This window comes from Notothenia coriiceps, unplaced genomic scaffold (assembly GCF_000735185.1).
Source record: "Notothenia coriiceps isolate Sejong01 unplaced genomic scaffold, NC01 NC01_scaffold00035487, whole genome shotgun sequence".
NCBI lineage: Eukaryota > Metazoa > Chordata > Actinopteri > Perciformes > Nototheniidae > Notothenia > Notothenia coriiceps.
This window is the reverse complement of record NW_011368188.1, coordinates 34,398-35,145: the sequence shown is the minus strand read 5'-3', so window position 1 is coordinate 35,145 and position 748 is coordinate 34,398. Positions and strand designations below refer to the sequence as shown.

The 748-nt window shown below is 41.6% G+C and overlaps 1 protein-coding gene across 1 annotated transcript in view; it reads left to right on the top strand.

The window, feature by feature from the left end:
- The first annotated feature begins 519 nt into the window (after positions 1 to 519).
- The window catches only part of LOC104963020 (zinc finger protein RFP-like), a 2,489-nt gene continuing 2,260 nt past the window's right edge, over positions 520 to 748 (top strand). The window contains exon 1 of the mRNA XM_010791567.1: positions 520 to 611. Within this exon, the coding sequence (XP_010789869.1) occupies positions 520 to 611 (92 nt within the window). The remainder of the gene's footprint in view (positions 612 to 748) is intronic.

The window sequence follows — 748 nt, the reverse complement described above, 5'->3', positions numbered from 1 at the left end:
ATAAAATTTAGTTTTGTCATTGTAAGCTTCTGCTGCTCTGAGTTTGCACTTTAGCACTGTGACTCAATAGAGATGCTAGCATAATGTTTCTCTTCTCCTCATGAAATAGGATGAGATAAAATAACTCCCTGCTAATAAAGTTGCAAAAATCAATATGAAGAATCTGATGTTTATAAGCTGCTTAGTTTTTGCAACAGTCCCTGTAAATATACAAAACTTGTACAGTTTTCTAGACTAAACATGAGTAAATTATCCTAAGTTAAAAACAATACGAGGTAACCATGAAGTGGTTAACATCTGTATGTCGATATTAAATGTCTATATTGTTTTGCAGTTTACGGTAAATGTTTGCACGGAACTATTTGTAAACAGCGTGTTTCATGACGGACACACACAGCGTTGGGTAGGTCAGGTAGGGCAGCACGTGAAGGCCCAAATCCAAACCACACCCTACCCTCTCCCCCTCCTTTCAGGTGGAGGGTGTAAATGGATTTTGGGACGAACTTGAAGTCAGGTGCGATGCAGACTCGCTGCTTGATAACCCACTACCCCTCAACACTTGGTGGTTCGGAACGGCACTTAATGTGGCAGACCCTCCGCGCGAACGGAAGGTTAGTGTGTGTAGAGGGAAAAAACATTTTTGACCGTTGGCGCTCATCCAAATGTTCGGCCTTGATGTAACAACATTCATAATTAAGTAACACCCTTTTCACCCCGGTTACACTTTTCATTTGCCCTGAACGATGGG